Raw genomic sequence first — 19,968 nt, 5'->3', positions numbered from 1 at the left:
ACTGACTTGTTCCTCCTGCTGTGGTGAACTCTGCTCAAGTGTTGTTCTTTCTTTCTCCCTCCATGTGTCGCTCTGCCCGGCTCAGCCTCGGAAAGACACGGATCGATTTTGTCCAAAGCTCATCTCTCCCTGCGTCTCCGCGGCTTCATCGCTGGTCTTCCTCATTCTGTCACACTACGCTGTAATCTCCCCCTGTCTGGTTGGCTCTCGATCATTCATTCTGCTTATATTTCACTTCTATCTCTCCCGTTCACTTGAGAGGCGTTGCTGGCCTGAAGGCTTTTGTGTGTGTGTGTGAGAGAGAGGGGGGTGGGGGGGTGGGGGAGAGAACTGCGAGAGATTTTCTAAATCCCAGGTAAGAGCAGAGCTTTTCTGCAGGAGAATTTCATTTCAACACTTCTCATCTTGCACAGAGTGCAGGAGGATAGGATTCTCCCAGTTATGAATCCAATAACCATGTTGGGAGTGTGTATGTGTGTGTGTGTGTGTGTGTGTGTGTGTGTGTGTGTGTGTGTGTGTGTGTGTGAGAGAGAGAGAGAGAGAGAGAGAGAGAGAGAGAGAGAGAGAGAGAGAGAGAGAGAGAGAGAGAGAGAGAGAGAGAGAGTCTGTTTATAGGATTGGAAGTTACATCCATAAACTGAGCTGAAGGTCAGAAGGAAGAAGAGAGGAAATAGAAAGATTTGTGTGTGTGTGTGTGTGTGTGTGTCTGTGAGTGAGTGTGTGTACGTGCATGTGTGCATGAGAAAAGTAGGAAAAGAGGTTGTGAATTCAGCATAGGACCAATCCATATGTTAACAGCCCTGTGCAGACGTACAAACACACACACACGGACATGGACAAAGACACACACACTTGTATGCACCCTGCAGCAGAGTGGCAAAGAGTGTATTGAGTTAGAGAGCTGAGGTCAGCTTTAAATCATTACAGGTCACCATGGCATGCCTGGCTACCAGATTAGATTTAAGTCTAGCTGATAGACCCAGTCAAGCACATTAAAACACACACACACACACACACACACGTACACACACTGGTGCTTGGAATAAACAGAAAAGTGGAAGCCCCAGCACATTAATCACAGATAGACTGGGTTGAATGTGCTCCGCAGCAGCTTTGGTTTCGAGCGGCTTCCTGACCCCGAAGAGTAAACAGTCATACATGCAAAAGATAAAAGCTTCTCCCAGCGGAGACGACTGTTGGGAAACCAGCCCATTAGGAAGTTGAAGACACTGATTAGATTAAAGCGGCCTGAGCCGGCCCGCCGTACTGCTCCGGCTCCAGTCGCTCTCAGCACCGCCGTGACACACGGCGAGGCCGAGCCGCGGCCGCAGCGGCGATCCGTCAGGATAGAGAGGTGTCTGACTGCGCGTGTGCGCCACCGGACGAGAGGGAACGGCGGAGCGGCGGCGTTTTATCGGCGAGGCATCTCTGCTTTCAACTTCAAGTGCGAAAACAACCCTATAAAGCTCGCGGGGCGGGCTGTATGTTACGGCGTACAAAGACGGGCCGATAGATCTCGCTGTCTACTCTGTCGGCCTTCTCCTTCTGTGTAACAAGAAGAATCCAGTGAAAGATGGAAGATGACCCCTTCACCAGCGCCCCCCCCACACACACACACACACACACAGACACACACACACTCCACCCCCCATTCCTACTATCTTCCTGCCCCAGCAGCATCTCTTTTAGGTGATGTATGTGTGACCTTCAGTGCTGAATCTACCATTTGCTGCCCGGAGGATATTTAACTGCATCCCATGATTCACGTGACCCCGCCCCTCCTGACCCGGCCGGAGCAGAGGCGCACCGATCCCTGACCGGATAAGGGCCTTCTCCAAATAAGCCCGGATGGGCGGGGCAGCTCCCCTCCCCACCGCCCCACGTTTATCATTGGCGGGGGTGGAGACTGCGCTCTCTCCTCTATTGAATCTTAAATGTCACTTCTTTGGAGTGGACTACTCCCGCCACGCTGGCGTTTATTTCGCTCTGGGAGGAGCCAGGATCTCATCTAAAGGCCTTATTTATTATTAACGTTGCCCTGTTGATATTCTAATAAAATTAACTGGCCTTCCAAACAGCACTTCACGGCCTCTAAGGAGGGAAAGTATTCGTCTGATGGTGTTTACCGCCGTGAATGTTATCCACACGGAATGCAAAGCTGAATAACCAGTCTGGTTATTTACACAGACTTGACCCCAAGATGACCCCCCAGGTGCTTTCATTCCTACGCAGCCTTTGTTTATCATCTTATAAGTACTGTTTAATTAATACCTATTTACCTTTGTGAACCCTCCAAACCTCATTAGATGGCTGGTGGAGTTTGAATAGAAGAGCCTGATTGGATGAGACTGTTGGGAAATGATGTAGCCGTGATGGTCAAGGGTGTGTTGGCGGGGGAGGTCTTACCAGGCCGCCGTCTCCGTCAAGAGGAGGGAGGCCAAGAACGCCGGCGAGCCTTTCATTAAGGCCGCTGTTGTGTCTTCCCGCAACTCCGAGGGCCATTTCCTTTCATCTGACGGGCCGCGTGTGCTGATTATCTTCCAAAAGGGGAAGCGAAGGAACGAGGAGGAAAAGTCGGCGGAGGGGAGAGGTGGGAACGCCGCGCGAGGCGGTTTGGAGCCGAGTGAAATTAATTACTGTCAAAGTTCAGCCGCGGTTCTGAGCATCCAGGCCGCGCGCGTACATGAAAGGGTGACGTGCATCTTTACCCCGAGACGACGCGCGTCTACGTGTGACAGGTTTGCAGTCTCATTAAGGCCGTTGAGCGCTGCGCCTTAATCTTCCCCGCGTTCCGCAGCACGTCCGCCTCTGACATGGTTCCCCCATTGAGCGCGGGGCCGAGAGGGTTCGCGTCAGCGCACCGCTGCCCACACATCAAACGCGTGCGCGCCAGAGGGGGACTAATTGACCACCGACCAGGAGATCAAGTCGGCAGCCAAAGCCGGCTTGTCAGTTCTGATCCGCCGAAGTCTGACCCCTCATCTGATATCTCCGCCATCGCTCCCCTCTACTTGAAGCTGAGTGCAGACCAGCCCACTCCTCTTGTCTCCCTGGACCCCCCTCTGACCAGTGCTGTCCAGCTTCTCATTCCCTCTATTTATACACCCAGGCGGAGCATAATGCTGCAGGAGCCCGCCACTAAATATAAATCATCCTCTCCCTCTCTCTCTCTCTCACTCTGTCATTCTGATTGTCCCTGCACTCTCGCTCATTTGTTCTCTTTATTTCTCCTTCCTACCCCCCTAACCAGTCCCAGTCCTCGTCCCCTCGCTCGCCACCTTACACAAACCCAACTCTAATAAATTGTGGCACTGGTAATTACACATACCCCACCGGTAAAAATTCTTTTGCTTCCATTTACATTTAGATTACCGAATATTTCATTCCGACCAGTCTGTCGTGCGTGCGTGCGAGACCCGGGCGCTATTTGACCAGGCTCACGTGCAGACGCAACAGTTTATGATCAGGCACATATGTGTGCTCTATATATGTACGGGCAGGCGCGCACACCCACCTACAGGAGGGCATATACCACATATACGCATGCAAATGGCATTCACGCTCACGCAAACCCTCAGCAATAAATCTTGATGTTCAGCAGCCCACACAGGCAAAGGCAAGAGGAGCGAAAACCTAATTCTGCAAATCTATTAAGTATGAAGACAGACGCTAACAGCCACACTCAGGAAAGGGGAGGCTAGAGCGGCTCTTTGAGAAATCCAGGACTCTCTGGGCTTGTTTAGAGGTACGGTAAACATTCCACCATGAACGTGTTCACCACGGCCTTGCTGGTCCCTCTCTCCCTATCACACACACACACACACACGCACACGCACACGCACACACGCATAAATCATCAAAATTTCCCTCCTTCTAGATCGTTCAGATGCAATCTTGCCATGTGTAGAAGACGGCGGCATGAGCCCCAGACCTAACTGTAATATTTCACAGCTTTATATGAATATGAGAGAGGGAAGAGAGCCAAAGGCAGCGACGGGGGAAAACGGATACCGACAAGATTTCTCTTTTTTTTTCACCATCTTTCCTTCACTCTGTTTTTCCCTCCTTTCTTTCTGTCTACACCCACTCTCCTCTTCGTGGTATTACTGCATCATTTCCAACAGTAATGAGTGCACCAGGAGCAGGAAGAAAGCAGGCGAGCAGGAAGATACTTCAGGGAATTGGAGTGTTTAAAATATACACAACAGTTTTCCTCTTGTGGCTAATCAGAGCAAACACCATCCCTCCCACACCCACACACGTGCACACGCACACCTCTGCCTTGCCACAATCTGGAGACGCAGATTCCTGCGGCGTGACACGCTCGCATCCACGTCCGCCGATTTTTGCCTTCAGAACAATGAAAAAAAAAGTAAAATAAGGAAGCAAACGCTGAATGTTTCAGTTAATGTTGAGGACTTTTGAGTGTGTGTGTACGCTTGAACGCATACACTGAATGCTCTGGTGGCTCTCAGTGGGGGCTCCAGGATGCAGAAGATAGACATTACTGCTTAAATGCTTGTCAAAGTAGGTTTTAAGCAGAGCTTTAGCCAGAATACAGAAAAGAGGCAAATCTGATATGGTATATGAGATCAGGGTGACCTGTTGGGTGTGTACATCTCCACCCATGTGACGCATCACACACGGGAGTGTTTAGCTCATGGAAGCTGATTTTCCCATGCTGACATCTCTGTCCTGTTACAAACCACACATTAGCCAAACAAAATAACCTAATTTAGGCTTGTGGCTCCGTCTTTCTTCGAGCTTATTCAATTGAATTTGAGATGATCTGGTGATAGATGCACATACTGTCTGGCAGAAAGCAGCCGCGCACCGCGTCTGGAATACATTTGTGATACAAACAGGCCCGTAAGACATCTACAAGTGGAACTCGGAGCTTTACCCAAGCAAACAGAACCCTCCTCATCCCATTTCCTCTTGTGCGACTCATTGCTGAGACAGTCAGTGAAATACTGCACGGTCCTTAAATGTTAAGGGTTGCTGTCCTTCTTTTGCTGCTCGCCATGTTTTTGCCTCTGTCCTTCTACAAATATTTCCATCGCTGTACATCACTCGAGCGGTTCTTGCAGTGGAGAGTGAATCCATCATGGGGGGGGGCGTTCACCTGTCTGCTGATAAAACCAGAGAGGGTCACCACACTAGCTTAAACAAGCATTGTGGTTAGATAGTCCGATAATGGGCCCGCCTACAATGAGTGTCGCACCCCCTCTGTGCTTCATTTGTTCTACTGTAAGGTCCCCGGGGGGGGTCAACTCTCTCATGTTGGAGGGCATGCAGATAAAAACAGCAGCATCACACACTTTCTGAGTCGCGCTGGCTCAAACCCAAACAAGCAGCGTCGCTTTGAACAACAGCACCGAGCCCGGCGTAATGATGCAAGCATGTGCGGTACCAAAGGGCCGTGGTGGGAGGGAGCCTGGCCTCCAGGACCGGAACGAACCCAGTAAGGACTGGATGAAAAAGCTAAGGGAGACAAGGACACGGCTGCGCGCTGGCTCAATCACGTTTGTGTTGACGTGTCTGATGGGTTGAAACGCAGAAAAGGTTGTTTTCATTTGGTCGACACGACGTCCTCATGTTGTTTCTTGCATGAAAGCCAGTGTGAGAAATGTTCTCTCTTCTCTGCAATAAATAATCTCCAGTCTTTAAACCCTGCCATTGATTAGAACATTAAAATCTAATTTGTTTGTAGAAATGGCTTATTTTGAGTGTTTCACTTTATTAAAAAACAATGTTATTTGAAATATATTGCTTTGTTTTAGTGCATGGTTGATCTGCTGGACTCCTTAAAGAGCTTTTCTCCCTCCGATGGGCTCCATCTCCAGTTCTAAAACAGCTAACTAAACATGGGAGTCATTCAGTCAGACATGTTTGGAGCACACAGGGATTCCCAAAAAGGAGGAAGTGTGTGTGTGTGTGTGTGTGTGTGTGTGTTAGCCTCAGATTCTGCAAAAATGGACCATCATCTTTAGAAAAACTTCCCCTTAAATCTGTTTTCCCTGAGCTAATTTCTGAAATGTTAATTATAGTGTGAATTAACAAATCCCGACAATGTTTCCGTTCCCATAATGGATCTGTTTCTGTTTCACTACTGCCAAATATCCCCTGAACGCATCACGAACTTCATCTGAAGATTAAAAAAAAAAACACTTTTATTTCCAGGAGAGATAAACTTCAAGTAGCATCTTGAACTTGATGGGATAATCTCTGTTGCTTGTATAAGAGAGAAAAACACGGGGTACCTCACCGTGTTGTGTCCCTCAGTGTCCTTCTACCTCGTGTTTACCCCGAAAACCCGGAGCTGTCGGTGTTTACGTCGCACAAAAGGGACCCTAATCCCCGGCTGAATATGCATGGAGCTGGGCGCAGGACTGCGGCCCCTTCGCAGGTTTAACACCTTCAGCTCCGCGCTGGCGGAGAGCACCGGGGTTCAGAGCTGCTCCTCGGGGCTGAAATAGGGAGATGCGCGTTATTCAGGGGCTGCACGGCGCGTTACCGGGGAGGATGGCGCTGCTCAGACATCTACTGTCACCCGGCACCGCAAAAAGTTCCCCTTCTCCAAGGAACAGACGTATAATCATGGACTTAGAGGAGAGAAAAGGGCTGGTGTGGAGGGGGAAGAGGGCAGGCAGGGGGGAGGGGAGGGGAGGGAGACATGGAGGGAGTTCAATTCTGAGTTACTCAAGCAAAGCGGTGAACGAAATGATCTCCCAGTCGCAGCCCTGCGCACGGGAAAGAGCTGCAATACAGACGGCAGCAATCAGGGATCCAGGGGGTCCCCGAAGAGCCACACACACACACACACATACAGAGAGAGAGAGAGAGAGAGAGAGAGAGAGAAGAGGAGAGAGAGAGAGCGTTTCTTCCCTGAGATGCACTCCGGAGCACTTCTGCTCTGAAGCCCGGTAATAACAACACGGAGGACTTCACAGGACGGGCGGTTTTTAAGGAGGCAGAGGACAAGACAGACGGGGTCAAACGCTCCCCCTCTCTTTGCAGTCCGGCTCGTGCCTGATGCAAAGGCGCACCTGCGAGAGAACCCCCGCCGGGGTGCTGTTGCTTCCCTGAGGCTGCTGCTGCTGCTGCTGCTGCGGGGAGGGAGGGAGGGAGGGAAGGCGAGAGGGGGAGAGAGAGAGAGATGTGAAACGGGACTGGATGGATTCCTCTCCTCCTCCGGTGCTCCACAGGCGCTCATTCACTTATTCACGCGCGGCCACCGACGACAGCATGCCAAGCGCAGACTCCCGCGGCAGAGCTCGGTCAGAGCACCTCCCGTTTGTCTTCTCTCTGCTCTCTCGCACTCTCATCCCACCGAGCCGGACTCTCATCTGCTTTTCTCTCCCCCCCTCCTTTCTTTTGCAGGCTCAGAGTTCACAACAAGGGACAGAAGTGAGACGTCCTCCGGTGCACACGCGCTCCCACCTGCGCAACAACCGCAGTGGTGTGTGCGACCCGGTCGTCCTGGTCCTGACGGGAAAATAAGACTTTGACGGGGATCATGGCGGGCCAGAGGGCAGGTGAAGGCTCTGGGATGGCGTGCAGAGCGTGTTATTACCTGGTCATCAGCTCCACGCACCTGAGCAATGGACACTTTCGGCGTGTCAAGGGGGTCTTCAGGGGACCTCTGTGTCCCTCCACACGCAGCGACTCACCGGTAAGAGGGATCTATTTTTGATCACTTCGACTGTCCTCGTCCTCTTTGTATTTATCTAAGCGTATGTAAATGTGTGTAACCATGGAGTGATAACAGTGAAGCGGAGTGGGTGATGACTGTCGTCCTTTGAAGGGATGCGTGGAGAGTTTACAAGCCACAAATGATTTCTACTTTTTCCCTCTTCTGAGGGGGGGTTGCCCTCTTCTGGGGGGGGCTTGCCCTCACATAAACCTAATCAACTGGCATTAACTTGCAGGAGGAGACGGGGTGGCAGGTGAGAGTTGTTGATCACCAGGGGAAAGTGTGCGTGTGAGAGAGGAGAGCGGAGACTTGCTCAGCCTGACGGTGTTAGTTGACCTTTCTGTTTTCTCATTGGTTCTTATGTTGTAAACATGGTTTTTGGCATTTTTGCAACCATCTTTCTGTTGAGTGTGTACGTGATGTTCAGGACTTTGGAGTGTGTGCGTGTGTGTGTGTGTGCGCGCGCGCGCATGTGTGTGTGTGTGCTGTACATCCAGGAGGTGCTCCGAGGGTTCAGTCACACATTATTCATGAGCTCCTAATGTGAGACGAGACAAACTGGCAGAGCTGATGACAACTTTGATGAGAACAGAGGAAAAGAGCAGCTGGCATGTGTGTGGAGATGTGTGTGTGAGTGTGCGTGCACGTGTGTGCGTGCGTGATCGCATGCGTGTGTGTGTGTCTGTGTGCGTGCTTGTTCTCAAGTCATTACCAGTCTGTCATGTTGGCCCCACACTCCCACGGTGATGGAAATGAGGGCGCGGTGCTGAGTAGATGCTCGGACCAGCGCACAGGTGCACGCACACACACACACACACACACACACACACACACACACATCCTGATGGACTTCATTTACCTGTGAACGTCCAACTTTGCCCAGAGAAGATGATGATATCATCCATCACCTCCTCCTCCAAAACACACACACACACACACACGCACGCACGCACGCACACACACACACACACACACACACACACACACACACCTTCCCTGGCTCTAAATTTAATTTACTAACATGACTCATCCGTCTCATGATCAGTTTTGATTCATACATGGTAATTAAACGCTCTCCTTTTCGCCTTTGAAAGAAATGTGATTTGGCTTTGGACAAAAGGTGTTTTTCTTCCCTAAAATATGGGTTCAATCGAACGATTGTTTTAACCATGTTTACGTTTATACGCACGGTGTGTTTATTTCCGTAGGCGAGCCCGAAGAGGTGAGACCCTCGTCTGAGATGGACGATCCCGTTCTGAGTATTGCGTTTCTGTCAGAGGTTAGCACTGAGCTATGAAACCACTTCCAGCGTCCTGCTTTGGCAGCTGGGTCGATGTCAGAGATCGTTGCCATCCGTCGTTATCTTTGAGCGGCTCATTGACAGTTTAAATCCTCGACACGGGCCACTTTATCTAATAACCCAATAAGCAACAAATTGATAAGCATGGCACTTTCTTCCTGGAGCCGCTAGTTTTGAAGATTGTAAATGGATTCAGGATGTTAACGTGCTCACATTCGCTCTCTTTAGACCCAATATTTGCAGGATTAGCATCTATCGCTCCCATGACCCTTATCAGATCATTTATTTACCTTAATATGAGTTAATATCACTGACTGAAGGGACTGTCGGAAACTCAGTTGCTATAGAACATTATACAGGGTCTCACCTACTGTCGCAATGCTAACTGTTAGCATTCAAAGGTCCGTTTGTATTGTTTGTATTTAAGGGCGGTATTTATTTATATTTATTTATAATGCAAAATGGCTACAAATCAAATCAAATCCTCCTTTAATAATAAGTTCCTTCCACAGGAACAAAATGTGCTCACCTTGCTTGAACGTCCTTGGCCACAGTTTTCATACAGTTTCAGCAGTTTGCAAGTAATGCTGAGGTGGTGAATGAAACAGCAACAGTCTAGGTTCAAATAATATGATCTCTTCACGCCTCGCTGGGAAGGACATCGTTTACCTCCATGGTCATGTCTTAAATAATGGAAAATCTGCGGTGTTGGAAATTGCTGGCTAAGGGGCTACAGAAGGACCACAAAAAAAGAAGTGCTTGGAGATTTATCCATATTAGTTCAGACACGCCGTGGTTCCACAGTCTGTCGGCAGATTTCGCTCGTGGTCAAGAAGTTCAGAAATGATCTTGTGTCAGTAGAAAGGAAACATCCTTCAGCCAGGAAGGGTTGAGTTATCTGACTGGACTCTTCGGGATATGCTGAGCAGCATCTATTTCTATAGGGTCCAGTTCACTGTAGGCGATAGCGTCCCAGCCGGCGCAACAGGCTACTCTTCGATTTGGCTTAGATCGTGGAAAGTACAAAGGAATTCATCTGGGATTTTTGCCTCCACTTTGACTTAAAGCAAAGCCAAAGAACTCCTGTCCTGTTGCTCTCCGCTCCCACTGCACATCATAGTCCCCATCTTTGCTGTTAACTTTGTGTCGTGGTGCGTTTAAGTCCCCAGTTAAACTATTTTCTTTGGTGAAAAAGCCAAACGCCAGCTCTGCTGTGGCCGGTAGTTTGCACTACTCCTTACCGGAGCGAAAACGGACTTGAGACCAAGCACGTCCACGCAGTGATTGCTTTGTAAACGCGAAGCGGAGCGTTTGCAGCGACTTCAGTCACTGCGTTTGCATGATTAATCGTCGACCATACGAAGAAGATTGAGAGTAGAGGACTGGCACAACTCCCAAGACTTTTAGAGTTATAGCTCAGGGTTGCTCGTCAAGGCAACTGGAACACGTCAATGCTGCCGTTATCATCAGTATTGTTTTGAAAATGCGCCCTGTCGTCGTCACATGCTGCTTTACACGTGTAGGCGTCTGGGTCATTACCGCCACCCACAGGCCTGGCATGTCTACTGCAGCGTATTGCTGATCCGTGAGTACAGAGATTGTTTTCCATATGTGGCCGGCTGAAAACGTTGTTGTGGAAACGGGGCCTTTGGGGGTATTTCACTCATTACACCTTTATCAGAGCAAATTAGTGAAAGGCCTCGCAGACGAGTCTACATTTAGATGTCTTTATGCACAACAGTGATGAGTCATTATTAGAGCTCCTGTTACCACTACTAAGGAAGACGCCTGCTATTTCTTTTGCTGCTTCCTATTTCATTCCACTCCGCTCCCTGGTTCCTTTCAAAATTCCCCTCTCTGTAGAGTTCTATACCCTCGCGGTTGTGCATATTTAGTTGCTTATCAGCCCAAGACCACTTTGATGTATATTTCACCGCCACTGCTAAAAGCAGATGAGTCGTCAGCCATACGCCGCGCTGGCAAAGTGAAGCGCAGGCGCGCCGTTGTGCATGTGTGCCTTCATTTGCACTCTTGCTTTTTCATTGATCCCTCAGGGAGCTGAGCAGTGTTTATGCAAATGAGGCGGCATTTAAACATATGCCCAAAACAATTAACTTGAAATAAGTGTTTAGCTGCACAAAAACACGGCGGCGCTCGGACCCCAGGCGCGCGCCTACATGCGTCGCAACTCTTGACCAGCTGGTTTTTTTCCTTCGTTCCAAGGCTCCCAGGATCCTGGGCTTGCTTTCGAAGACCATCGAGCTGATTGTAATGTCTCGGTAGTCACAAAGTCCCACAAACCTTTAAGCAAGCGACGCTTGACTCTGGCAGACTACGCTGAAAAGTGGTTGGCTGGCTGTTTATCCCTGGATCACCAAAAAAGCCATTTCACAGTCAAAGCCCCTAACGCTGCAGCCGCTCATTTATAAAGCATAAAGTTAATGCTGGCAAACACATGCGCAGGCGCGCGCACGCACCCCCGGCTCAGTCATCAGGCCCGAGTGGAGCAGATTCAGAGCGAGCAGGTGAGTGCTGCTGAATACTAAAGTCTTGTGTGACTGGATCATTCCTGCTGACCGCTGCAAAGTGCTCCCACTGATCACCGCTAATGTCCTCCATTGCAGTTTACACTCAGCGCTCCGGAGAGAGAGAGAGAGAGAGAGAGAGAGAGAGAGAGCACGTCAGTACATTCAGGAGAAAGGCAGATAATTGGGACAGATGGGTAAGATGGGAAGGAAGATGTGGAAACTAAGACAGTTGGCATTGATTTTAACACCCTCTCAAGCTTCTATATTGACATTTCATTTAGCTAATGAATTCATTAGTGCTTCATAGCTTAATAACCTCTGCTTGATAACCAGGATGGACCCCAATGGGAAATCTATCTCTATGTTTTCTCCACATCCGCTGACTTTCCAAACTTTAACCTTTTGATCCCCTTCCCTGCACCTCCCTGTTTCTTTTTCCGTCACCCGGCAACTCCCCTGGCCTGTTTCTGCTGGGAGCTGCGTGCTGTAACCTGCAAATGAATTCACTGTTAGAGGTGACAAAAGCTGCCCCGCTTCCAAGAACAGCAAATCATGCTTACAGTAACGCCGGAGAAAGAGAGCGAGGCAGGCGCGCACGAGCGTCTTCATCTGTGCTTGTGTTAAGGCTGCGCTTACTTTGTGAGACGTGTTCACCTTTGAGGATACAACGTGGTGACGAGCAGCTGGTTCTTTTGAACAGGAACTCAACTATTCGAACCCAAAAGGGTTCATGCTTTCGCATGGAGGCTGCCTGCACATGGCCTCCACCGCCCTCCATTTAAACTATAATTTGCTGTCAAACAAGAAGATTCAGCTTCATGAATCAGAAGCTTTATTTATGTGTTTGGGTCGGATGCTAGAGGTAGAACGTGCTCATGTGCCATAAACTGTATGTGTGTCTGAGTTACCGAGCTGACCTGTGTGGGTGCGCACAAGCACATTTGGAGGGTATCGCGTGGGCCGGGAGTGTTTGGTAATAGTTTGCTGCTTCTGTTGATTTCATTATTTTGATTGCAGAGCGAGCAGACATCTTAAAAGCGCAAATTTACGTCGTTCAGAAGCGGGAATCAGAGCCCAACCTGGCTGTGGTGACTAACCGCTGCACCACAGCAGATGGCCAGGCCCCATCGTTCCCACGTTACCTTGGGACAGATGTTTGCATGTGTGGTCATTAGTGATCACAGCATCAGCTAATTACCTGGAGACACGCCGCCGCAGCTGGCGCGCGTGCACGCCACTGCGATCGCGGGGCGTTTGATAATTACGGGACATTTGATGGAACATCTGCTACGTCGGCAGACTCCAAACAAAATAAAATCTTAAATTGACAACTCATAAAACCTTCATCGCTCCGAGTCCTCGAGGAAGGGAACGTTTGTAGTGAGACGACAGGTTTGAAAAGCTGCTGTTCCACAGTTATTAGGACGTCATGTCTCGTTGGAAGTCTGATCATCGTGTCTCTTATTCCGCAGGAACCTGTGCGTGGTGCTTCCTTACATTCTTAAAAATCGAAAATAACCATCCGTCATGTTTCTTCATAAAGCCGTTATAATATCTCCTCTCATCCTATTTTTGTATTTTTTTCTATTCTATTTCCTTTTCTAATTTCCAACAGGTCAGCAGTTACGGCGTTTTGAATTGTGGTGATCTACAGAGGTACAATGTAGGAGATGGAAGCAATATGATGGCAGCGATATTGCAGAAAAATCCTTGAAGGTATCAAAGACAGAGAAAAGAAAATGATGTATCGGCCAATATTTTTACGCCTCGGTAGCCTCTGATGTGCCTGCTGTTGGAACACCTTTGTGTTTGGGCGCATGGCATATGAAGAAAAACACTTTCCATCTAATCTACTCAATGTGCAGCCATTGTGTGGGCGTTCTTGGTAAATTTACAGCAGCTGAATTGCCTTAAATGCCCACGTGTAAGTGTCTCCACCCCTGACACACAACCCCGAGTTAAGAGCAGTTCAGAGAAATTAATTATCTCCTCTCTAGAGGTGAGATGATTCAATGAAAGAAAAGCTGTGAACCAGCAGCTCCAAGGAGACACCAAGAGGCGACTGCCAGCAGATAGTGAAACCCCCCTTCAGCTCCTTCTACAACTTCTATATTCAAGATTTCGTCCCATTTCACATTCACAAAAGGCCAGTTCATAGTGGTAACGCAGGCTGAAGGAAGCCTGGTTGCCTTTAAAGATCAAAGTGGCCACGGGATTCTAATGCACACCAACATGGACTTTCCACAAAAACACTGACGTACGATCAAATCTTTCACTTTCCACAGCGAGCTCTGCACTGGATGCTCGCGTGCACGGAGCACAGCTGCCTACATCGATAAACAAGCGTCGCTTTGAGTCCCAGCCAGATTTTTTTTTGGGGGGGGGGGGGGGGTAGTCATTATTTAAGAGTCGTTATATAACAGTTGTATAAACTGGTCATTTGCATGTTGGAAATGTCATCCCTGCTGTCAAGAAAAAGGAGAGTTTAAAGCTGCATGTGCTGCAGTCTCTCATTAGATTTAGAAGCCTTCAGAATGGCTTTTAATTAAACGAGCCAGCGCTTTTATTAACCACTGAGTTGCTGAATTTCAAGGTGAGGCTTTCATTCCTCTTTTCCCCCGAAGCCACAGCGCTTTTCTTCCTGACCTCTTGCATTTACCGTGTGACCTTGCGACGACCCTGGGGACAGTAGCATCAGAAAGGTCAATGTTGGGGTCAAGGATTATCCAGATGAAGAGGTCGTTATTGAATTACAGCCTCATCACAGCTTCATTTCTCGAGTGAATATACTGCACGTGCGCATATATTTCACCCTAGAACACACACGGGGGGAAAAAAAAGAAGCACAAAGCGAGGCCGTAATATTGTAATAACGCCGTCCGTGCTGTCGCGTGCGCTGGCTCCGGTGCGCTCTCATGTTTATGTATCGGAGCGGAGAGGGCGTTCTCGTGGTGCAGGGGCGGTCATGCATCAGCAGCGACGCATCGCATTATATCAGACTTACCTCCACCAGCGGCGTGAGCCGCGATGCGAGCCCCGAATAATTCATGCAGTTTGTTTTCACATCGGCTACGATGGAGAGGACATCCCGCTGCAGCGTTCAGGAGCGGCGGCGCTCGGCTTAGCGCTGTGCAGAAATGCCCTGCCCCGGCCGGGCGATGCCAGGATGGCAGCGTCACAGGGGTCTGCGCGCCACGAGGCCTTGGCTGCCTCCTGTGTGGAGGCAGCGTGCCCGCTTTCCTCTGTCTGCTTGTGCATGTGCGTCCAGCGTGATTCTGGTCGTGAGTCCGCTCTAGGCCCGTCTTGCCCTTGCTGTGAGGTACAGCATTAGCCTGTGGTTTGGGATTCATCACAGCAGCGAACTGGAAGACACAGTTGAGGAGAGGAAACCCCTACAAAGATGAGAAGAAACACGTGGGCGGTTTGTGTGAGTGCAGATGTGCCTAACTGCTATGGATATTCATCAATTTACCCAAGATTCTCCACTTTTCCTCTGCCAAAACCCCAGGGGCAACAAGCAAACGCAAGTGTGATATCGGCTTGCCGTTTTTTCTCACTCTCCCTCACTCACTCCTACCGCTTCAGCGTCCTCTGTTAAAAATGGCTGCGCAGTTTGTGAATTCATTTCACAAAGTCGCATCATCGTAGCAGCCCCAGGTGTGGAGCAGGAAGGGTCCAGAGTTAGGCGCCTGGAAAAGACTTATGGCCTGGAAACGTGACGCTTTTCCAGGCACAAGTCAAAATCATCGGTCTGTGCTTGTGTTTACGTTTGATTTGAAAAGAAGCCGCCTGTGATTTATGCAAATGAGTGTCATCGGCCGGGTAGGTGACAGAATTCCCAGGTCTGACGAGTGGCTTAATGATTCATCAGCCTGGCACCAGCAGACATCAATAATGGATGACAGAGTGGGTCATGCAGGATTGCTCACCCCTTGATTAAAGTGCTGAGCGCCTAAACATCTCACATCCTTCTTCTCTCGCCCTTTTCCCGTGTGCAGATGAACACAGAAGCATGTCATTTGCACACAACGTGGCACTCAAGCTCACATGCACCTTTTTAAAAATCTCTTTCTGGAGCCCTCTCACGTACTCAATGAGCATTCATCCGCTCTTCTATTTCTTTGGTCTTAATCCAATCAGTAAAACACAGAGAGAACGGGTGGAGAGAGAAGCAGTGAGGAAACAACGTAGATGGAAAGAAAATGTGGGAGAAAACAGGAGAAAGCACAAATGAACGCTGTATAATTTGTAGAGCAAAGGAACCTTTTTCTCTGGAGATAAGATGGCAACATAAATGTGCCACCCCCCTTCCCCCCCAACACACAGAGCAGCTCTCTCTCTCTTTAAGCTGTATGTGGGTGCTGGTGTGACAGGACAAATCTCTGTCTATTAGGAGACATAAACCTCTAAACCCTGAGCTACACGGCCATACATACTAATGCAGCCATTCAGGAGGCTGCAAAGAAGTTGGGAACGATAGTGAGAACACAGAGGGAAAGAAGGAGAGGAGAGATGGAAGAGGCAGGGGGGAATTTTGAAAGCCAAGAGAGTCCTGGCGGGATTTCAATCCCTGGCCGGCACTGGGTCTTAACTGCGACACAATCTCCAAGTACGGCAGAACCAGCTTTCAGAAAGCTGGACTGAAAGAGGAACCAAGTCTGTGTGTGGTGATGCTGATGATGCTGATGAGGATGATGATGCTGATGCTGATGATGCTGATGATGATGCTGATGATGAGGATGATGATGAGGATGACCATCACAACAGATGCATAAACATTTCTAGCTTAATCCCAACAACTAACCCTAACCCTAAGACAAACTCTGGGTTACCTTTAACATTAAAACCCAGCGTATTGGTACTTCCTGATTAACATATTGTATATGAAAACACACATATTCAGGCAGGCACACACGTAGCTGCCTGTATTTCAGACCCTCAACAGACATGCAGTCACGAATGCCTGTAAGAGAGCAATCGTTGTCCAATTCCCTCACAACGACATCCCATCATTCTCTCCCTAAACCCCTCCCACTCCTCATCTGTCGGCATTTAAGTTGGAGAGGCTTAAGAGTGCGGCATGTAATCTTCGATTGTATTAATCTTCTTCTTTAAAACTGTCTCTTCCAAAACTGATTACTTTTATCTTCTTAACTCGTCTTTCATTCTAATCTGCATCATTACACTCTGACAGATTACAGGCGCGGTTTGATCACGTTTAAAGATAGAGACCCAATTCTCTTTCAGACTTTTAATCCGCCTTTGTCTCTGGCCGTAACAGTGTGCGCCTTCATGTGTGAGATCTTAACTCTACTTTTTATCCATTTAAATATTGTGGAGTTCTACAGGCGCGTTTCTCTCGAAGTGCCATTTACAGGAACTGACCGAGGCCCTGTCAGAGTATTTTGAGGTATTTAGATCGGTTCCCTAACAACTGGGGCTTGAGGCCTATTCAGTGTCGATTGGCTAAACCTAGAGCAAGATGTGATGCCAACCCCAGCAGAAGAGAAGCCCAGCAGACACCGTTTCTGCCCTCTTTCACAGCATCTGACACCACGTACATGAACACACAAACCAGAAATCCTGATTTTTCCCCCTTTCTGACTCTTTCTGTGGTCTGAGGCGCGTTAAGAGTGACCGCTTTGAAAATGAGATGTTGCTATGGTTCTTCTTGGTTTTCACACCAATGTATGATCTATTCTATACTGTCCAATGTCTTATCAGTTATCTTCACGTGTGGCTCTCTAACAGATAACAAAGAATCTCTTTAGATTTAGAAAATCTTTACGCGTGTGCCCTGCATTACCTGTCATCTTAAATGCCATTAAGTGCAGCTACGTCGTACAATTCTGTTTTAGAGAGAGAGGAAAGCATCTTATATATTAGCTGTGACATTTAGCGAGTGGTGAGAGATGCCTGACAGGCACCCAGATGAGGCGCACACAAGTGCTTTAATGCATTATAGAGGAAAATGTAGGGGCTGAGAGGAACTCCAATAAAAAACGTGGAGAACTGGAATAATGGGAGGGAGTGAAAGATCAGATCGGCCTTATCTAACCATTCAGAGCTTTTAAGGGGTTTTTTCCACCCTGAGGGTGGAGAAAGAGGAAAGCAAGAGGCACAAGATAAACAGAATTACTCGCGACACGAGCGTATTAAGATGCAGCACCGGGCATAAAGTTCACGTCTCATCCTTTATACATTGTGTCCTTTGTCTTCCCCTAATTGTCTTATGGTGTTCTGCTTAATGTGCACTGTGAGGGAAGGAAGTAAAACTTCAGCTTTTAGAGTAACAAATGCAAGTCCCTGCAGAGCAAACGCGGGTGAGTGGTTGGATGGTAAAAACACATTAAAGGGACCCAGAAGACGCCGCCGTTTTTTTCAAACGCTCGGGTAGTTTAGGAATTTTGCACACACGCTTTAGTGCATCTGATGCTCCTGCCTTCATCCCACCCAACACAGGCTTAAACAGCTGTGGTTCCTGTTCTGCTGATGTGGAGATGTGTTGAGATGGCTTTTCTTTGGGTTTTCTTTATTTTATGATTAGTTTTTGCCCTGATCTGTGTATGTCTGGATATGTGTGTTTGTGTATGTCTGTGTGTGTGTGTGTGTGTGTGTGTGTGTGTGTGTGTGTGCATAATGATGGTTAGGTCATGGGTTTAAGGTGGAGGTAGGAATTGGATTTAGGATAGAGTTAGCAGATCAGTTGGGATGGTTAGGGTAGGGCAGGGTAATGCAGTAATGCTAAAGTCCCCACAACAATAGAAATAATGGGTATGACTGTGTGTTTAGAGCCACAGAATTCAATTTAGACTCTGACTGATCGTTTTGTGGGGACTAATCAGAAACCCATAAGAGTGGCGTGAGTTCACGCTGGGTCTGCAGTATCTCAACAGCATTATCAGCGTAATAAACGTGCATCTGGATGGTTTAAGGGCTGATTTATTGTCCAAAACAAACTCACCCATAATTCCTAAGTTCATTATTTTAGGTTTTAATGTACTTCAGTACTCTGAGTTAAATTAAAACGGCGTGCCTCTCCTGTGGATTCAGACTGAGCTTTTTTTTATTCCTAAAATGTATGTGAGGAAGAAACTAATTCAGCGTGTTCTCGTGGATTGGACTCCTGTTTGGGAACAAAGATGTGATTGATTATGGTGACATTTTGTATATGCGCTCAGATTTGTCATCCCTGAGAATATTAGAACCAGTGTACCGTGCGGCACTGAAAATTGTGCTAAAGTCTGCAGCTTGGATGAGAAAGTTGAATGGAAGGCTGGTTTGCTGTAATGTTTCTGAGCTTATACTGGCATCCCACAAGTAATCAGGAGCTGGAAGCTGCTCCTGTTTGAGAGCTTTAAACAACCCTGTGATTAATTTCTTACAGCTGTTTCCATTTTAAGAAGTGACCTACAACAAGAAGTACTCCGTAGCGTCCAAGGGCACAGGCTAAATTAGCAAATGTAATTGGCCCATTGTTCATCCATTCACTCTGTTTCCTTGTTCCGTTTCTTTTGGTTTGAGGCACAAAAGGAAAACAAGAGAAGTGGAGTGGTGATTCACCTTGTAGAGTCTGGTTGAGGAGACGGCAGCGATCACACAAAATCAGGATGAGTTGGAACACAAGGAAGGCAGGAGGCTTCAGATACGAGTTATTCAGAATTCAGAACTTCTTCTCCAGGGTTCGTTCCAGGAAGATGAAGTACGTCTCCCCGGCGCTGACACCGCCGTCCAATTGAGCGTGTCAACCATAATGATCACATCCCCGGTCAACACGCCTGCGTCTTTGCCCCGCGCGCCGTTTCAGAACACCTTAATTGGCTTTTACATGAAGATACATGAAAGTCAGACGACTTCACGTATCACAAACGTGCATGAAACAGATAAATGAGTCAGTAGTGGTCAGTGAGGTGCATGAAAGGCTGCCAGGGGAGATCGGTAACAGCTCATTAAAACTCAGCCGTCCTGTTTGGCCAGCGCGCGCCCGTTGCCGGTTGGCTGCTGTGATCTACAGGTCCTTACAGTAACAAGCAACTTAGCCCTCAGGTCAGTTGTCATTAGCAACAGAAGAATGTCCAGGGATCACACTGCGGCGTCGGCCTCTCGTGGGCTCTGCCAGCCCCTCATCACTCGCGTGCACGTGGACCCGCGCGATGAAACAAACGGGAAGACGGCAGATAGCTGTCAGGCCGACCGAGGCAGGAGTCGGCCTGACACAGGGAACATCTCTATTCACAGCAGCATCCGTGAAAGATAGAGCGATAATCATAATAGAGGATGATTAAATTCCTAATTGGGCTTTAGAAAGACTCATAAATTGTTTGTTGAATAGTTTGTGAAAGGCGAAGTGACAATTAGAAGCTCTAAACACCATGAAAAAACAGCAGTTCATGCACTCTAGATAAAAGAGGAAGTTCAAGGTCATTTATGTGGAACTCGGTGGG

The 19,968-nt window shown here is 48.4% G+C and overlaps 1 protein-coding gene across 1 annotated transcript in view; it reads left to right on the top strand.

Annotated features, from left to right (window-relative positions):
- The first annotated feature begins 7,154 nt into the window (after positions 1–7,154).
- znf804b (zinc finger protein 804B) overlaps positions 7,155–19,968 on the top strand; it is a 26,694-nt gene continuing 13,880 nt past the window's right edge. The window contains exons 1-2 of the mRNA XM_029838439.1: positions 7,155–7,280; positions 7,384–7,675. Coding sequence (XP_029694299.1) covers positions 7,520–7,675 — 156 coding nt within the window. The 5' untranslated portion in view covers positions 7,155–7,280; positions 7,384–7,519. The remainder of the gene's footprint in view (positions 7,281–7,383; positions 7,676–19,968) is intronic.

Source organism: Takifugu rubripes, chromosome 7, assembly GCF_901000725.2.
Source record: "Takifugu rubripes chromosome 7, fTakRub1.2, whole genome shotgun sequence".
NCBI classification, from domain to species: Eukaryota; Metazoa; Chordata; class Actinopteri; order Tetraodontiformes; family Tetraodontidae; genus Takifugu; species Takifugu rubripes.
Note: the sequence above shows the minus strand (reverse complement) of the source record. Positions and strands in the feature narration are given on the sequence as shown.